Source organism: Lucilia sericata, unplaced genomic scaffold (genome assembly GCF_015586225.1).
Source record: "Lucilia sericata isolate MDLA Ls3-8-SP2 unplaced genomic scaffold, ASM1558622v1 Contig000198F_arrow, whole genome shotgun sequence".
In the NCBI taxonomy this organism is placed as follows: domain Eukaryota; kingdom Metazoa; phylum Arthropoda; class Insecta; order Diptera; family Calliphoridae; genus Lucilia; species Lucilia sericata.
Window position 1 is genome coordinate 330,873 of NW_023994226.1, and position 19,426 is coordinate 350,298.

The window sequence follows — 19,426 nt, forward strand, 5'->3', positions numbered from 1 at the left end:
AAAATATGTTATAAATCAACCCAACAATACCAATTTATTTTTAAATCTATACATAATCTTTCCAAGAATGTACATACATACATATGTATGTTGAATATATAACATACATACATATGTATGTTATATATCCAAATATATTGGAAAATGTTTTTCCTAGGTCATACATACAATCGCTTGTTTACTGCCAAAGTGTCATTACTGAAAAATGTTATTTCTAACAAAGTTCTACTAAATAATATCTTATATACAGTTTTATAAATGTTCAAAAATATTTATTATTTTCGGCGTGGATTTTTAAGTACTAATGACATTCTTTAATTATGAGTAAATGAGCTACATATACTATGTAATATTTAATTACAAAAAATATTAATTTTCAAATTTTGTTAATTTGGATTTATTAAAGCTCTAATATGAATTAATTACTTACCTACATACACGCATATTCATCTTCATAAAAAGGTAATATTTCAAAGCATTTTTAATTAATTGTTTTGTCAATTTCACACATTTAAAAAACGCTTATTAATGCGATATTAAAAACAACAAAAATTATTAAATAAAAACCACTTTTAATTGGACTGTATCTAAGATTTGAACTCTTTGAATATACAGTTGTGGATATTACTTTGTAACGTCAGCGGGTCAGGGTTTACATTGTGAGCGTTCCAAAATAACTAACTATATAGGCTATTAAAGATATTAAAAGATGGAAGTAAATGTCGTTTGCTGCAAGACCATCATAAACCACAATCGCCGAATTTAAAAAATAAAACCGGATATACATATGTACATATAAAGTAGGTGTTAATATGTTTTTCATCTAAACATAAACTAAATTTGTACTTATCCAATATTCGTGAAAAATTGGGTATTACTTTTGACGTTTTCAACAAAAAATCCTCCGTAACTAATAAACATTTTTGAAAATCAACAAAAATAAACAAAACACATTAGTGTGGAAATATTTTCCAGTACTCGGTTAAAAAAACCCATATTTTGGATTATGACAGTCTTGCAGTAAATTAGCGATATGTATGTATGTATTTCTAACAAATTGTGCATTTAAAAAATAAAGGAATCAAAGAGATCGAAAAATTTGATATAAATTTGCAGGGATAAGACTATATATTAATGATAATAATTATAAATATATTGGTCTTATTTATTAAACATATAACATTGAATATTGTTGAATATTAAATTGAATAAAATGAAAAAAATAATAGTGTGAAAACGTAAGCAATTTAAAAAATTCAACATTAATTTCAAAATTATGCTTAATTATTCCTTTTAATTAGTTTTTAAAGGAAGATTGTTATTTTATCTTTTTAGGATTTAATACCACAAATTAAAATTTAATTGTTTTGCCTAATCATTTTAAACAACAATTAAAAATCGTTCATTAATATTTGCAGATTTATTTTATTTTTGCAAATAAATTTTGGCCATATTGCAAAAAATAAAAATTTTAAACATTCCGATTTTTAAATCCACGCTAACATGTTTTATATGGAGTCTAAAATATGGAACGTAGTTTAAGATGAAAGTATAATTTTGTTTAAATTAAACAAACGGATGTATTATTTTATATATAATTTTATATTTCTGGAAAAAAATGTTAAAAATGTCGAAAACCAGAAACAAAGTACTTTTTTCTAAAGGAACTGAATCCGAATCTGTCATCATAATTTTCTCTTCATAATAAAAAATTGTTTTAACAATTGTGAATTCGAGGTGTTAAAACGTTTTTTTTTTAAATTGGACATGATATCTCGAAAACCTAATTTGATGTAGAAATTCGTGTTCTGGGCGGCATAAATCGTTAGAAAAGTATACTTTGGTATCTGGGTTAAAAAGTATAATCTTGTGTTATTTAAGACGTAAAACATTCAAAGCCGTTTTATTTGAAATTATATTTTTTTATTAGTATATTTGCGATATGTTGAAGAAAATTAACATATTTATGTTTTGGTGATTGTGTCATTTTTGTCAAATAAATTTAATAATTTATGTGAACATATCGCTCTTTTACAGCAAGGCTGGCATAATCAAAAGAAATGACTTTGAACTTTTAATGAGTTTTACTATTTGTTTAAATAACTTTTAACCAAATCAGGGGATTTGACAAATTTAACCAGATTCAATTAGTAGAGATTAATATGTTGCTCATCTTAATTGAAATAATATTTTTATTTATCTAATATTCATGAAAACATGAGTTTTTGTTTTTACCTTTCAGATCGTTCACATCGAAACAAATAGGCAAATTTGAAATTTGATAAATCTATATGAAAGACTTTAGTTTGACGCATGTTTTCTAGCCCTCAATTCAAAAAACCAGAATTTTGGATTTTTCCAATCTCGACATGTACCTTTATCAGGTTTTGCTAATAACTTCTATTTTTATTGTTATCGATCTACAATAAAAGAATAAATATGTACATATATTAAAATGTTAACCATATTCAACAGAAAACACTTATGATATAATTTGGCAGTTACTTCTGTTATAATATGATTCAAATTTCCTTCAGAAACAATTATATAAATAATAATTTCTTAAAATGGAGATTGATGCGTTGTTTCTACATCACTCAAATAAAATTTCATCAAAGATTTGTGCAAATATGTATTTATAATTTAAATTTCTGGGGAATAATTAAAACATCATGTTGTGAAATAAAATCAAATAAAATTTCATCAAAGATTTGTGCAAATACATATGTATTTATAATTTAAATTTCTGGGGAATAATTAAAATGTTGTGAAATTAAGGCAATGAACATTTAAAAGTAGTTATGTATGTAAGTGTATGTATGTATGTATGTATGTATGTATGTATGTATGTATGTATGTATGTATGTATGTATGTATGTATGTATGTATGTATGTATGTATGTATGTATGTATGTATGTATGTATGTATGTATGTATGTATGTATGTATGTATGTATGTATGTATGTATGTATGTATGTATGTATGTATGTATGTATGTATGTATGTATGTATGTATGTATGTATGTATGTATGTATGTATGTATGTATGTATGTATGTATGTATGTATGTATGTATGTATGTATGTATGTATGTATGTGTAACTCAAAATGTTTAACTTCATTTATTGAATTTCAGCATGATGCTTTTGTATTTCATATTTTGAAATATTCTTACTTCCGATAAAACTGTTTTAAGAAATACATTGCTTTTCTAGAAAATATTTTTCTTGGGTAGTATACCGCAGTTCAAGTAATTGGGCATACAGTAATTTAATAAAGGTAACTTTTGGTACATCCTTCAGGTTGAATATTTGAGTGACCGCGTAATTTTTACTTTTTATTCATTTAAGTTTTTACTTTATATTCATTTAAACTGATTGATTTGTATTATTATATTCCACAAGTTCTAACAATTGAACATTTTTCTATAACGTTTTTTAGTTTAAAATAAGTTTTGTTTGTCTAACAACAAAACTAAACGAAACAAAACAGAACATAAGCCTACTACTTACTACAGGCAAAATGTTGCAGCCACGTGAAGCCAGACTCTTATGGAGGAGGCGAAAACGAAGACATGGTTTGGATGGTCTGTTCGACAGTAAAATCTGCTATTACACACTCATAATTATTGGGTGCCTAACGCTTTTGCCACAGGGATTAACACAACACAATGGTGAGTTAAAAAAGTTCATACATTTATCTACCTGTATATAAATTTGTACATACATATGTACAATTTACATACATACAAATTTCTGCATTTACATATTGTATAAAGAAATTAAACAGGTTTAGTTTCTGAAATATTTTTCAAACGACCTCAAAATGGACAACAAATTGTAAATTGTATGCGACATCGCGTTTCTCTTAGCTTTAGTTTTTATATTATTTTGTCTTATTTTTATTTTTATTATTATGTTTTGTAATATTTGTCGTGTATATATTATACTAATAATAAAAGAATTGCAGCTTTCTTTGATTTTTAAACTTGCTAACACTGTTTCTTTTATATTATGTTTATGCTAATCTAGTAACCCAATTAAAAGCGATTTAGTTTTAATCGTAACATATTTGACCATCATTATGTATGTATGCAAATGATGCTTAATAAAAAGTCATGAAAGCAACATAATAGATTTGGACCAGAATACGAATGTTTTGAGTATAACATTATAAATTTTATAAAATTTAAACTCCATACAAATTAAAATCTTCTAATGGTTTATCTTTCATTTATTTTCTCACTTTGAGCTCTCATTTTATTTTACCAAAATTTTTTAATTATTTGTTGACAATTAACTGATTTTTTATTAAAAAGTTTAAATTGGGCCTAGTTGTATTTTTAACTGTATAATCTGTATTCTGGGGTTAACATATATGGGTCCTAGATGAAATATTGAACCTATATTACTCAATTCCAAAACAAACAAAAAATATAAAATTGTACACCTTATTTTCTAAAACATTTTTAAACTTTAAAAATATTTACATACAAAATTCCGAAAAAATATATTTTTATTGAAATTAATTTTTTTTATATTAAAATGGAAGTGACATCATTTTAAAAGTGCGTTTAAAGAAATAAAATATTTCTTTAAGTAACAAAAATTATAAAGAATGAACAATAATAAAAAATAGAACTATTGTAATGTTAAATATACTAGGTAAAACTAGTATATGTAAATATGTATGTATGTCACAAAATTTTATTTTTAAACATGGCCAATTTTTTACACGATTTAAATATAAATGACTTACACACATATTTATAATCTGTCGAAGTTCTAAGGGAGTGAAAGAACATATTACTTTAAAAGTAATAACTTCGAAACAATATAATTTGTGTTCTAACTGCAAATTACACGCAAAAAGCGACAGATCTTATTGAGATCGCCATAAAATTCTATATCCCGGTTCATTTCTTAGAAATTAGGGCACCTAAAGAAACCACTTTTAATTGTATTTTTAAGCTATTTGGTATTTCAAATCATTAATAAAAAACATTTATGTTTCTCTTTGTTATTCTTATATATGAAGATATATTATCTATAGGGAAATAACAAGTTTTTTATTTACAGCTTAATAATTATGTATTTATACAAAAAAAAAAACATAAATTATAAACTTGTTCACAACAATCCAAGATTTGGTTCTCATTGTGTTATTTCTTTATACACAAAAAAAAGATTGGCATTTAAAATATTACATACATACATATGTATGTATGTACAGTGTTTCACATAAGTATTCGAATTTAGGCGGACTTTAAAAAGAAGCACAATTTAATAATATATTTTTTGTGTTAAATTAATAAATAAATTTAATATATTGTGTGGGCAGAACTTTGCATTCATGTCACACTTTTTAAAATTTAAAAAAATTTACATACTTTAATTTAGTTTTTTTGTAATAAGTCCAGTACAACGATACCAAAAATATATATTGGATGGTTTTAATAAATAAGTACAAAGTTTTCATGTTTTAAAAAGCGTTGTATCAAACCTAAGGACTGCCAAGAGAATATAACAAATTAATTTATTTATTTAGCACAAAGAAAAATTAATTTTTATTTCTTTTCATAGTATACCTAAATTCGAATACTTTTGTGAGACACTGTATGTATTTTTTGATGTGGAATAAAACAAGTAAAAATGCTATATTCATCTATCCGATGCTTTTATACTCTTCACCTGTACGTGCGTTTGATTTTTTAACGTTAATCGTCGCTGAAAAATAAAAAATATTAAATATAATGGTTAATAACAGCATTAATTTTATTGAAATTTTAGAATTTTAAATTTAATATAAGAAATAAAAGATTATTTTAAAATTTCTTCATTTCACAGGAATTTCAAGAAAATTTTGCATAACCGTTTCTATGTTGCGCCCTATGCCATTTGAATTATTATTGTTATTAAAATAATAATATGATCAATCTAATAAGGCTTTCAGCTCAAATTCATATAATCTATACACATACTTATATATGTATGTACATAAAATTCTAACGTTACTGACTCACTGATTCACCATCGCACAGCCTAAACCGGTGAAGCTAGAAAGCAGAAATTTGGTTTTCCATATCCAAAATCCTTAAAACTTATCGTTGATCATTTAAGAAATAAGCGGACAGGTGTCTAGTACTTTTTTTAATTCGACCCTTTTAGGGAGTAAATGGGCAAAAACTGTATTTTGGTACTTGTTACTTCCCCATATATTTTTTAAACCAGTGAACTTAGAAATAAAATTTTTTAATCATTCGTTTTTCTATATGAACAACTTTTTGGTACTTTTTTGTTTTTCAAAAGGTACATTTTAAATTTTCTATAAAATTGAACCTAGAAACGTGAAATTAAGATTGTAGAGCCCGGAGTAAAAATGAATCTATTAAAGGGGACTTTTTCATTCTTCGACTGGTGCTTTTTCGAGTTTGCTATAAAATTTAACCTAAAATTATAAACTTCAGCATGTTGAGCCCGGAGTAAGTGATAATCTATTACATTAATAATCTATTAATTTGTCAAAATTTTGTGTAGAATAGTTCGGATGGAATCATCTAAACGTGATATCTAATGACACATATATTGAGAGATGAATAATTATATTTTTAACAAAATATACCTACCTACAATGGCGAAGGTAATATAAGATTCGATAAAGCCGTATAAAGCACTATTTCTAAATAGGGGTAATATATGGTCAAATTTACCGTCATATGCTCTTAGCGTCTTTAAATGAATGATTTTCAATATGCATCAAATACCAAGTGTTGAATTTTTTGTGCACTTTTCTAGGTACAGAAATTAAAATGCTAATTAATTTATATCGTCACTTAAGTACATAGATATGTATGTATGTACATATGTATATTAGGGCAGACCAACAAATTCCAGCCGAAAACTATTTTTTTCTCAAATCAATTTTTTGATCAAAGGATACAAATTTTATCCTTTCGACAAAATCAAATAAATATTGATGTAGATTGAATATCGAAAAACGAAAAAATCATTTCAGCAAAATTGAATGAGGTTTATGATATACATACATACAAACATACATACATACATACATACATACATACATACATACATACATACATACATACATACATACATACATACATACATACATACATACATACATACATACATACATACATACATACATACATACATACATACATACATACATACATACATACATACATACATACATACATACATACATACATACATACATACATACATACATACATACATACATACATACATACATACATACATACATACATATACATACATACATACATACATACATACATACATACATACATACATACATACATACATACATACATACATACATACATACATACATACATACATACATACATACATACATACATACATACATACATACATACATACATACATACATACATACATACATACATACATACATACATACATACATACATACATACATACATACATACATACATACATACATACATACATACATACATACATACATACATACATACATACATACATACATACATACATACATACATACATACATACATACATACATACATACATACATACATACATACATACATACATACATACATACATACATACATACATACATACATACATACATACATACATACATACATACATACATACATACATACATACATACATACATACATACATACATACATACATACATACATACATACATACATACAATACATACATACATACATACATACATACATACATACATACATACATACATACATACATACATACATACCTAAAAGTGATTTACGCAAAATGTTATTAAGACCGCTGCGAAATAGCGTTATTTGGAACCTTTGTATGGGAGGCACACCAAGGCACTAACCGATTTAAAGTATTTACAAGCACTCCTACTTTTGCAAAAAAAAGTGTATGAACCCATACCACTGTGTACTATTAAAAGCGCCCCTCAGAGACCTTTCACATGAAATCCACCTCACCAAATATAGAGTCCAGGACAAACAGTTTGAGAAACGGTATCTTAGAATGAATACAGCAGTATCATATTTTTTCCTTACAAACCGGGCCACACTAATGTTCATACATCGAATAGTTTTACTATTTTAATATTTATTCCGATCATTTCCACAACACTCACACTCCCAAACTTCGTGACATCAAATCTTAATTAAATAAATGTAGGCAAGAGCGAGTTAAACATTATATTATAGTATTATACGAAATGGTATATTTTTTTTAGTAGTAGACACACATAAATCTGGTGTGTCATAATATAAATATCTTGTCTTAAACTACATGTTGCGTACGACTATTTCTCTATTTAAAGTACCGGTATTAGGATATTGTTGATATTTGAGCTACTAATAATACAATAAAAAATTATATATACATATATATATATATATATATATATATATATATATGTATATATATATATATATATATATATATATATATATATATATATATATATATATATATATATCTATATACATATATATATACATAACATACATAATATCTTTAACCAATTAGTGATAACAACTGCATAATAGATGTGTAAAAATTCCTCAGATATTTTATTTATTTATATATTGTCGGGTTTATTTCAAATTGAATAACTTTGTACTCCCGCTTTTAAGCATTTGAAAACGCATACTTAAAACAAAAACTTAAATAACTACGTGATCCTAATAAAATTAAATGCCTAATGATTCTTTCTATGTGTGTATATGTATGCTCAAATACATTATGAAATGAAATAAAAATATTTCGATAAAAATACAGAAAAAAATAAATAACAATTTAAAATCTATTAAAAAATAAGTAAGAAAGTAAAGTCGGGCTGACCATTATTTTCAATATTACTTTGTTTCCGATATGTTTAAGCAATTTATGGACGAAAAACTAATTTTCTGAAAGAGGCTTTAAATGGCGGCTAGGGGCATATATGGACCCTTCCCAATATTTTGTGAATGGATTTATGTATATGTATATAATATTTATTTGTGCTGAATTTCATAGCGATATTAGTGTTTATACGTTATTTTTGGACATTCAAGATATTTTCTGAAGGGGACTTTGTATGGGAACTAGGGTCAAATGAGGTCCGATCTTTATGAAATTTGGCGACGTCATCAAGGCTTGTATAAAGCTCAGTTGTGCCTAATTTCATTTACCAAATATATTTTTGTTCAGTGTGCCTAATTATATTCAATTATCTTGAAAATTGCGACCTTCTCTTGTGCACAAGGTTTACATGGACAGCCGATTGGTATACTTAAAGGTGGGTATAGGATGAGCACAAACCCAATATACCCTCCCCACTAACGTGGTGTAGGGTATAATTAAGAGCTTTAGAAACTTATAAAAATTTACCACTTAAGTATTGAAAATTCGAAAATGTATATTTTATATATTTGGTTCAACTTGGATATATGTACATATGTACATACTCTGAGAAAATTTTTAAAATGCTAACTTTTTTAACACAGTAACAACAAAAGTTTGAAAAATTTTTATTAAAAAAAAAATAATTTAAATGTACTATGGTGAAGGCTATATATATAAGATCTTTGTTTTTCTTGTTTCTGGTTAATTCGCGCTAATTTACATATATATGTACATATTTAACGAAATCAAAATGATTATTTCCTTAAAAATTTTCATTTTTTATATTTTTATATAAATGATAACCGAATTTTAAAATATATCAGTTTTTATTGTATATTCCTGACCTAGTCAGTTTAATTCGATCGCTTAAATGTCACCATCAACTCGCTGGTATTTGAATTAATAGCAATTTGTATGCTGTTAATGTTTTGACTATGTATTTAAATATTTACTTTTTTTATAATGTTTGTATGAACGTGATGATGTGGTTCTTGGGTACATTGTTGTTTGTGGTCTTATAAACATGAAAATTGGAACAAAGGTACACAAATAGGCCATAAACCATACAAGCTCACAAGAAATCCACTTCACACAGGTAAAGAAATACAAATTTGTATTTGTTAACAAACACTCAATGTGTAAGATATTGTTAACAGACTGTCCAATCGACAACATTTACGAGTAAATAAAGCGTGGCCCGAACAGTTTTTTGTCATTTTAAAGTCATTGTAAAATTTTTAATTTAAGTAAAGTACTGTAAATATAGCGCACTTTCTGTTTAATATTTTATCTTTTTATACCATTAAAAAACTTAAAATACATTTTTTTGCTGTAAACTAAAACATATAGCCCATACCCTGGGTGGTTCGCAATATTATATACAATTCAAAAATATTATTTGATAAATGAAAAAGTACCAAAAGTCCCTTTCAGTAGATTCTCATTCACTAAGGTCCCTACGTTTTAAATGTTTATATTTCTATGTTCAATACGTAAAAATACCAAAAAGTACCATCGGATAAACGAAAAAGTCCAAAAATCTCTCTCAATAAATTCTCATTTAATAAGGGCCGTGTGTTCGGGCTAACCATTATGTAGAATCCAAAAGGGTACCATTTGAAGAATGGAATGTGCTATTCAAAGCTTATATTTTTGGATCAGGAATTACTGGAAACTTGTTTTATCCCCTCATTGTAATATTTTTTGTTCTGAATAAAATGTGATACGAATGGTTGTTATATCTGTAATATTTAATTTTATATAAATTTTTTTATAAATTAACCGAAAAAAGCTATTGTTAAAAATTCGCCACTTGAATAGAACATCCCCCCGAAAAAGTTATTTTATAGCAACTTTTGTAATTAAAACTTATTGATTTAGATTACTTACAACGATATAAATAAGCTATTTTAGTAATGTGTTGAACCTCCTTGGTTGACTAACACTTCACAAATCCTGTTTGGAAGTGATTCATATAGCTTGACCATGTAATTCGGTTGTACTGAGCTCCAGACTTCTTTTGGAACTCTATATAAGATTTTACGATTCGGGTAGTGTGGATCGGGCCGTTATCTTGTTGTAGGATCCAAGGGCTAAGTCCATAGAAGTCATTGAAAACCGAAAAAAGCCTTTTTTTATTAACCCAATGTAGCTTAGCATTTATTCTTGAGCTTAAAAACTGAACCTCGAAGGTGCCATAATAAGAAACTGCTCCCCAAACTATGACACCACCAACACTGCTATGTAAGTACTATTTTCATGACCTTCGGAAGGAACCACATTACATGGATCGTCTACATAGCAGTGTTGGTGGTTTCATGGTATGGGGGGCACCTTCGAGCATCAGTTTTTAAGCTCAAGAATAAATGCTACCACACTACCCGAATCGTAAAATCTTATATAGAGTTCCAAAATGTTGAATTGTTGAGCTGCCCTCCATATTTACCAGACTTAAACATTATAGAAAACTTGTGGGAATGGGTTGCCCGAAAAGTATTTAGTCTGGAAAACAAAAGTTGCTATAAAATAAATTTTTCGGGGGGATGTTCTATTCAAGTGGCGAATTTTTAAAAGTAGCTTTTTTCGGTTAATTTATAAAAAAAATTATATAAAATCAAATATTACAGATATAACAACCATTCGTATCACATTTTATTCAGAACAAAAAATATTACAATGAGGGGATAAAACAAGTTTCCAGTAATTCCTGATCCAAAAATATAAGCTTTGAAAAAAATAATTATATATGTGCTATTCAAGTGGCGAGGAGTGTATATTTATATCAGGGACCGAAAATAATTGTTGTTTTTTTTTCTTTTGAAAGAAAAGGTTATGCAAAAAAATCCCTTTATTTTATTTAAGTACTTTATAACCATTATTATAAGATTTATATTATTTAGGTCTCCGTAACCAATTAACATGAGAAATATATTTTTTTTGGTTATGAATAACTGTTATTCAGCAACCAATATTTTTTTGGTTATAGATAACCAAAATTTATTTATTTTTTGGTCCATATAAATATTAACGGAATTAAAAGGCAAATTAATTTAAATTATATTTTATTTATAAAATGAATACACATTTGTTGCAAAACTGCTCGTTTTATTTGCTTTGCCAAATATATTTGAAAAAAATATAACCAATAAAAAATTTTTGGTTACGATAATTGTTACTCTTAACCAAAAAATATATTTCTTTCTGGTATTGGTTACGACGATCAAAATCAAATATAACTTATAATAATGGTTAATGATAACACTTATTTTAAATCCATCACTATTAATTGATAAATGAGACCTTTTCGTCATGCACCAGAATAAGATAATTTTTTCTGATGTAAAAACCATGCATGGGCTGTGAATTAAAAGTAGAGCTGTTGTGGTAGATTAATGAATATTAACTAGATACTAGATTACTAGAGGGTGGACCGACCAAGCAGCAAAACTTCAGCTGCAGGCAAGAAGAAAAACATGACAATGTCTAGGGCTTAGCAAACATATAAGTTAAAGAGATGGTAACTGAAATATATTTGTAGTTATTCTGAGCGTTAGATTAATTTTACCACTAGCCGATATGTATTAAGAAATATAGTTTAAGTAATTTTCGGAAATAGTCCTTATATGGGAGGTGTGACCAATTACGGACCGATCCGGAAAAATAATGTTTTATAAGCACACAAAACAAATGCAAGTCGAATTTTACTCCAATATCTTTACTAATTAATGAAATATGTGCGTGTAAGTGATTTTCGGAAGTGGACTTTCTATGGAAGCTATGACCAATTACGGACCTATCCGGAAAAATATTCGTAGAGTGATTCATATGTACACAAAACATATTAGTGTCAAATGTTATCAAGATAGCATTATTTGACAATGAAATATGTGTGCTTAAGTGATTTTCGGAAGTAGACTTTATATAAGAGCTATTACCAATTATGGACCGATCCGGAAAACATTCGGTAGAATGATTTATATGCACACAAAACATATTCAAGTCAAACTTCATCCCGATAGCTTTATTCAAAGAAATATATGCGTTTAAGTGATTTTCGAAAGTGACAGACAGGCAGACGGCCATAGCTAAATCGACTCGGAATTTCACAAGGACCCAGAATATATATGTATATTTTGTTGGGTCTAAGATGAAGATTTCTTGGTGTTACGCACGGAATCACAAACTTATATATACCCTCTTTCACCCATGATGGTGGTGGATGGTAAAAAATATTGAACTTAATATACATATGTATGTATGTAAATTTTCATTGATTCTGGATTGTCAAACTGAAGAGTCGGTGCAGTAACGGTATTACCATCGATTTTTTTATTTGTTTAATAATGCAAATGGTTTGAATTTTAGTTGATTTTAGTTTTAGAAATATAAGAAAACATAATTACTATTAAAGGCCCTTTTACGTTATACTACAAGTAATATGATCTGTCAAAATGTTGTGTAGAAGAGAACGGATGGGATAGTCTAAACGCTATATGTAATAAAGCGATCACACATGAGAGAGAATACGAATGAAAAATTTGATAGTCGTATGGATCTCTTTATTTTTTGAAATGATTCAAAAAACAAGAAAGTTTCATTAGATCAGTGATGAATTTTTATGTAAAAACATACAAAAAAATGAAACAGCTGTTTAAATCGATGTTTAAATACTTTGATATTGTGCTATACCAATAGTGTAAACACAAAAAATATGAATCATACTACTTTTATACTCATTTTTGAAGCACGGATGGTATTTCATTTGGTTATACAATGAAATGTTAAATCAATTAGTAACATTTGTGAAATGGTTTTCATCTATAGGTATATAAGTCAAATATTTATGCAGAGAAATTATAGGTTTTTTAGTAATAAAAAAAATAAAACAAATCTTTTTGTGATGTAAATACAAAAAAACTTTCTCTGTCTAGCAGCTGTAAATGTTACACCTTCGATTGTTTTTCTACCAGCACCCAAAATTACTTTAAATAATGATGTAAAAACAATACACAGAAATAATTGGTATGTATACGCTATAAATGTCAGTGGTCGGCTCAAAAAGAACATAGCACAATTTGTTTCCAAAATATATTTAACTTTAAGGGTATTGTGTTTTTAATACACGTTTGCATTGTTTTATTAATATTTGAGGCCACAATTTTAAACATCTGAATAATCTGGTACATTGTTTTATGAATTTCGTTGGTCACAACTTCGGTGTGGATGTTGATTACCAGGGCAAGGATTTGAATGCAAATGCATGTTTGTAGTCAATTACTCAAAATAACTTTTAATTAGTTTTCTTTTCGAATTAAAGAATTTGCCACAAAATGGCATCGATTTGTTGTTGCATACTTTGTTATAAATGCATAAATTGCATATTTTTCATTAAATTGCATATATTTTGCATATTTATAACATTTTTCTAAAACATTTTGCATATTTTTTAATTTTTCGAATACAAATTGTGTTTTTTGTATTACATATTTTTACAATTAAAAAAAAATATTTAAAAACATTAAATTTAAAAGAATTAAAAAAAATTATTTGTAAACAGTAAAGAAATAGCTATCTAAACTCCTTTAAAAATTTTTGCTAGGTTCAATAGGAAAAGTTACACTCATTTGAAAAAAAAAACCTGTATGACCAAAATGTTCAACTTTGACCCTCTCATCGTTAGTTCTTGACCGATGTGTATGGCCTACTACTAACCATGGCCTAAGGAACACCTTTAAATAATATGGGCAATTATATTATTTAAAGATGTTCCTTAGAAGATGCTCTGTTAAATTGGTATTAGGGTACATAAAGCGATACTTCTGTCATCAAGAATCTATATATTTGTTGTCAAAAACTTAAGTTCTAAATATTTATATTTTGATTAAATACGATAAAAGTAAAATTAGTGATAACAAATAAATTTTCACAAGAACATACATACATAAATATGCACCAAATTTTACAAATTTTTAGTGCATATTTTCCTATTTTATAGTACATGTTATAAGCGTATATTTTTAATTTTTAAGTGCATGAAAATCCTTGCCTTGTTGATTACTGAGGTAGCATTTTTTGAAATTTTTAATAACACTCGAGTCATATATGACTATTCTGCACGATAAAAATTATCGTATATGCGCTCATAAATGATACCTTCGTCAGAAGAAAATGGTACCCTATCCGTGACCCCCTCTTCTGATCAGTTCTGACTCATTTTTGAGTCATTAATGATTATTAATTGGGATAATTTTTTAAGCTTGCTAGTTAGCTAATTCGACTTTGTTTAGTGACCTGGGCAGCTAGCAGTATAACATTAAATGTATGTAGTATAAGTATTATACCCATCATCAAAAAAGATGGGGGGTATATTGATTTTGTCATTCCGTTTGTAACACATGGAAATATTGGTCATATACCCACAAAAGCATATATGTTCTGGGTCCTTATTAAATTCTAAGACGATCTAGCCATGCCCGTCCGTCTGTCTGTCAAATATTCTATATAGATAAGGTTTGTTTGGTATTGAAAATGGGCAATATCGGTCTACGTTTTCGGATAGCCCCCATACAAGTGGACCCCCGATAAACAGCTTTAACGGGCATATTTTTTTAAAAGTACGAGTATAACGATGAAATTCGACACAGCTAAGTTTCATATGAGCCAAAATCTCCCTACCAAATTTTATATGGATCGGTCCATAATTGACCCTACCCCCCATATAAGGTCCCCTTCAAAAAATGACTTTCACGCTCATTACTGGCTTAAAAATACGAGTATAGCAATGAAGTTTGACATAAGTAAGTCCCTGATGAGCCAAAACCTCTCTACAAAATTTTATGTGGATCGGTCCATAATTGAGCCTACCCGTCATATCAGGTCCCCCTTAAAAAATACTCACTACTGGCTTAAAAATACGAGTATAGCAATGAAATTCGACACACATAAGGTCCATGTGAACCAAAATTTTATGTGGATCGGTCCATAATTGACCCTACCCCCGTATAAGGTCACCTTCAAACTTTAACGCTCTTTACTGGCTTAAAATACGAGTAAAGCAATGAAATTTGACATAAGTAAGTCTCGAGCAAAATACTTTCTAGGAAATTTAATGTGGATCGGTCTATAGTTTACCCTACCCCCATATAAGGTCCCCTCCAGACAATTTTTCATTACTGGCTTAAAAGTACGAGTGTAGAGATGAAATTTGACATAAGTAAGTTTCTTACGAGCCAAAACCTAAGAAACTTTTATAGGAACGTAAATCTTCCTACCGAATTTAATTCGGAAAGTGTCGGGAACTGATATTCGATGTAAACATGTTTTATATGAACCAAAATCGGTCTAAAAAATTATGAAAAATATCTCATATAAGGACCCCTTCAGTAAATTTGATGAATAATATCACCCTGATAGGAGAGCATTCCTTTTACGGCATACGGTTTGATGGTGGGTATATTAGATTCGGCATAGCCGAATATAGCACTCTTGTTTTTAGTTTGTGTTATATATCTGTAAAGATAATTGAAATTATGTATATTATGCTTTAACTATGTTTCTATTTTAACTATCTTCTTCGAAAGATTGTTGGGGGACAAATCACTAAACTAAGTCTAGTAATTAGTCAGCCAACTGAGCTAAATAGAAAGCTTACAAAATTATCCCAATTAATGAAAAGAATGTGACTTATTCGAAAAACGATAACAAATAGATTATCCTGGAGTTCGAAATATAATTACTTATAATTATACCCTAAACCATTATAGTGGGAAGGGTATTATGCGTTTGTGCTGATGTTTATAACGCACTAAAATATTAGTACTATAGCCACCTTTAAGTATACCGATCGACTCAGAATCACTTTCTGAGTTGATTTAACGATGTCCGTCCGTCCGTGTGTCCATGTAAACGTTGTTATCAAAGTACAGGTCGCAATTTTCAAGATAATTTGATGAAATTTGGCATACACGTTTCTTTTGACGAAGGACGAAAATGGTTAAAATCGGTCCATTATTTCACCTAGCCCCCATACAACTGAACCCCCCGAATAGGGCTTTTGAGTTCATAATTCTGTATAATATAAATGTATCTCGATAAAAGTTCGCACAACTAAGTTTTATACAAGCCTTGATGACCTTGCCGAATTTCGAAATTATCGGACTTCATTTGAACCTAGCCCCCATACAAAACCCCCCCTTCGGAAAATGACTTGAATATCCGCAATTCACTTATTAACACTGTTATTGCAATAAAATTTATCACAGACAAATATTATATAAATATAAATCTATCCAGCCCATTTTATCGGGATCGGTTCACATTTGCTCCTATCCCCCATATAAAGCCTCTTTCAGAAAATTAGTTTTTCGTCAATAAATTGCTTAAATAAATCGGAATCAAGGTAATATTCCAGATAAATGCTTTATTATGAAAAATAGATGGGTATCATATGGTCGGCCACGCCCGACTATACTTTCTTACTTGTTTTATTTAGTAACTAGCTATACCCAGTGTGCTTTGTTATCCGAAAAGCAATATAAATAAAAAACCCACTTAACGATTTTGAAGATTCTTACTACAATAGTTTTTTACATATACAATTTGTTACATATGAGAGATGAATTGAAAGTCCGCCCGTTATTCTCTAAATGTTCACATGATTGTCAAAGTTCTTCATGTATAATGTTAAGATTCTAGCTCTTATAGTTTTCAGATATACAAGTTTTCTATTTAATTCATATGGGGGCTTTAAGTCCCCAAATGGAAGTCCGCCTTTTTTTCTCCAAAATGTTCAGATGATAAAGTTCTTCGTGCAAAATTTGAAGAATTTAGTTCTATTAGTTTCCCATATAAACGAATTTTTGTAATTAATTTGTATGGGAGGTACCGCTCCCTCAAAATGTTTACATGGATGTTAAAGTTCTTCGTGCAAAATTTTAAGATTCTAGTTGTAATAGTTTCCAAGATAAACAAATTTGTATTTTTAATTTATATGGGAGGTGCCACGCCCTCTGCTGCTAGTCCGTCTACTTTTTATCCTAAATAATCATATTGACTCTAAAGTGGCTCCGACAAAATTTGAGGATTCTAACTGTTATATTATCTCAGATATACTAATTTAATATTTTCTTAATATGGGCGTGGCTCCTCGCCCACTTGAAATTTCAAAATAAATGTAGCCCATAACCTCTTCCGGATATACTGGAATGCACTTTGCAAATTTCAAGAAAATCGGTTCAGCCGTTTAGTAGACTAAAAACTTCCAATATACAAACACACACTCATTTTTATATATATAGACTAGCTATACCCGGTGTGCTTTGCTACCCTAAAAACAGTATAAATAAAATCCGCACTTTACGATTTTTGAAGATTCTAGTTCTATTAGTTTCCCAGTTATACGAATTTTTATTTTAATCCATATGGGAGGTACCATAGTCCCTTTTGATAGTCCACCATAGGGGTATGGTACCTCTCATGTTCACATGAATATGAAAATTGTATGTGCAAAATTTTAGGATTCTAGATTCAAATATTCACATGTCAGAGTTGGTAGCGCAAAATTTAAGGATTTTAACTCTAACTTCCAAATGTTCACTTTTATGTTAATTTTAAGATTCTACCTCTAATAGCTTTTAGTTTCCCAGATAAACGAATTTTTTATTTAATCCATATGGGAGGTACCACGGCCCCTATTGCTAGTCCGCCAGTTTTTTCCTCAATGATGTTCACATAGATGTTAAAGTGCTTCGTGCAAAATTTAAAGATTCTAGCTCCAATAGTTTCCCAAATAAACGATTTTTTGTATTTAATTCATATGGGAGTGGCTCCGAAAAATTGGATAAAGCTAGCTGTTATGTTTTCTTAGATATACTGATTTAAGGTTTTCTTTATATGGGAGGGGCCACGACCACTATAGCTAGTCCTCCATATATATATAGATTCCTATGGGGGGTGCCACGTCCCCTATTGCTAGTCCGCCAATTTTTTGTCCTAAATAGTCGTGTCGATACTAAAGTGGCTCCGAAAAAATTTATGACTCTAGCTGTTATACTTTTAGAGATATAATTTAAGATTTGTTTATATGGCTGTCCACTTTGACAACATGTGTTCATATGGATGTCAAAGTTGTTCATACAAAATTTGGCGACTGTTGTAGTTTCTGAGATATACGACTTATAATACTTACATATTTTGTATGTGGGCGTGACACCTCTCCTACTTGAAATTTCGAAATAAAAAGTAGCCTATAGTTCCTTCCAGACATACAGGAAGAGACTGTAAAAATTTCAATAAAATCGGTTCAGCCGTTTAGCTGTCTATAGACTTCAAACAAACCCACAAACAAACAAACATTCAAACAAATAAGTTATATAGTTATTTTAGTTATTTTTTTTGCGCAGTCGGATAATCAGAAACAGTTTCCAGTATTATTTTATTTGTATACAACAGACATAAATAAATCGAAAAAATTTTCTCGAATTTC

The 19,426-nt window shown here is 28.5% G+C and overlaps 1 protein-coding gene across 1 annotated transcript in view; it reads left to right on the forward strand.

Moving 5' to 3' along the window:
* LOC119601900 (mucin-5AC) overlaps positions 1-19,426 on the forward strand; it is a 47,960-nt gene that overhangs the window by 796 nt on the left and 27,738 nt on the right. The window contains exon 2 of the mRNA XM_037953135.1: positions 3,443-3,674. Coding sequence (XP_037809063.1) covers positions 3,524-3,674 — 151 coding nt within the window. The 5' untranslated portion in view covers positions 3,443-3,523. The remainder of the gene's footprint in view (positions 1-3,442; positions 3,675-19,426) is intronic.